Here is a 962-nt window from a genome sequence, read left to right as displayed (position 1 = left end):
AGCCGCAGGGCACGGTGGCGCGCGTGCACATCGGCCAGGTGATCATGTCCATCCGCACCAAGGCCCAGAACAAGGAGCACGTGGTGGAGGCGCTGCGCAGGGCCAAGTTCAAGTTCCCCGGCAGGCAGAAGGTACCGGGGCTCCCAAAATGGGTCTGGGGGATGCCAGAATGGGTCTGGGGGTCCCCTTGATGTTTTTTTGGGGTCCCCCCAGATCCACATCTCCAACAAATGGGGGTTCACCAGTGGGGGGGGGCCCAAAAATCCAAACTTCAGTCAAGGGGAGTTCCCAAAATCCTTAAAATCAATGGGATGGGGGGAGCTGGACACCCCCAAATTTTTTTTGTGGGGGAGTTTTGGGGTCCCCCTGACAGATTTCGGGGTCCCCCCAGATCCACATCTCCAAGAAGTGGGGCTTCACCAAGTTCAACGCCGACGCCTTCGAGGAGATGGTGGCGCAGAAGCGCCTGATCCCCGACGGCTGCGGGGTCAAGTACGTCCCCTCGCGGGGACCCCTGGATCGCTGGAGAGCCCTGCACGCCTGAACCCCAAAAACCCCCCAAAAACACCCGGGGGGAGCCCCAAAAACACCCGGGGAACCCCAAAACCCGCGGGGAGCCCGGGTGGCTTTGGGGCTCTCGGTGGAATAAAAGCTTTTGGTTCCTTTGCTGGTGGCGCCGTTTGGGTTTTTTGGGGTTTTGTCCTTGTTGGGTTTTGGGGGGTCCCAGAAAGTCGGGGTGTTCTCACGATTTGGCTCTGTGGGTTTTTGGGGGGTCCCCAAAATTTGGTTGGGTTTTGTTCCCGTCCCCCCCCCCCCAAGTCCCAGTTTTCCCCATTTTTTACCCCCCAAATCCCCTTTTTTCCCCACGTTTTTCCCCATTTTTAACCTGCTCGAGGCAGGTCCCAGAAGGTTGGGATGGCTCAGGGGGTCCCCAAAACTTGGTTGGTTTTTGGGGCTCCCCA

General features: G+C 58.8%; 1 protein-coding gene across 1 annotated transcript; it reads left to right on the top strand.

Annotated features, from left to right (window-relative positions):
- The first annotated feature begins 6 nt into the window (after window positions 1–6).
- LOC121360681 (60S ribosomal protein L10) lies at window positions 7–666 on the top strand. Its single transcript, XM_041480696.1, has 2 exons — window positions 7–131; window positions 392–666. Exons 1-2 carry the CDS (start codon window positions 45–47, stop codon window positions 542–544), a joined length of 240 nt encoding a protein of 79 aa, XP_041336630.1. The 5' UTR covers window positions 7–44; the 3' UTR covers window positions 545–666.
- The last annotated feature ends 296 nt before the right edge of the window (window positions 667–962 follow it).

This window comes from Pyrgilauda ruficollis, unplaced genomic scaffold (assembly GCF_017590135.1).
Source record: "Pyrgilauda ruficollis isolate IOZ18807 unplaced genomic scaffold, ASM1759013v1 scaffold5277, whole genome shotgun sequence".
NCBI lineage: Eukaryota > Metazoa > Chordata > Aves > Passeriformes > Passeridae > Pyrgilauda > Pyrgilauda ruficollis.
Note: the sequence above shows the minus strand (reverse complement) of the source record. Positions and strands in the feature narration are given on the sequence as shown.

What these genes read in the sequence shown, in the direction of transcription:
- LOC121360681 (XM_041480696.1), top strand. Translation starts at nt 45, where the DNA reads ATGTCCATCCGCACCAAGGCCCAGAACAAGGAGCACGTGGTGGAGGCG. An exon ending in AGTTCCCCGGCAGGCAGAAG is followed by an intron (nt 132 to 391) that starts GTACCGGGGCTC and finishes GGGTCCCCCCAG; the next exon opens with ATCCACATCTCCAAGAAGTG.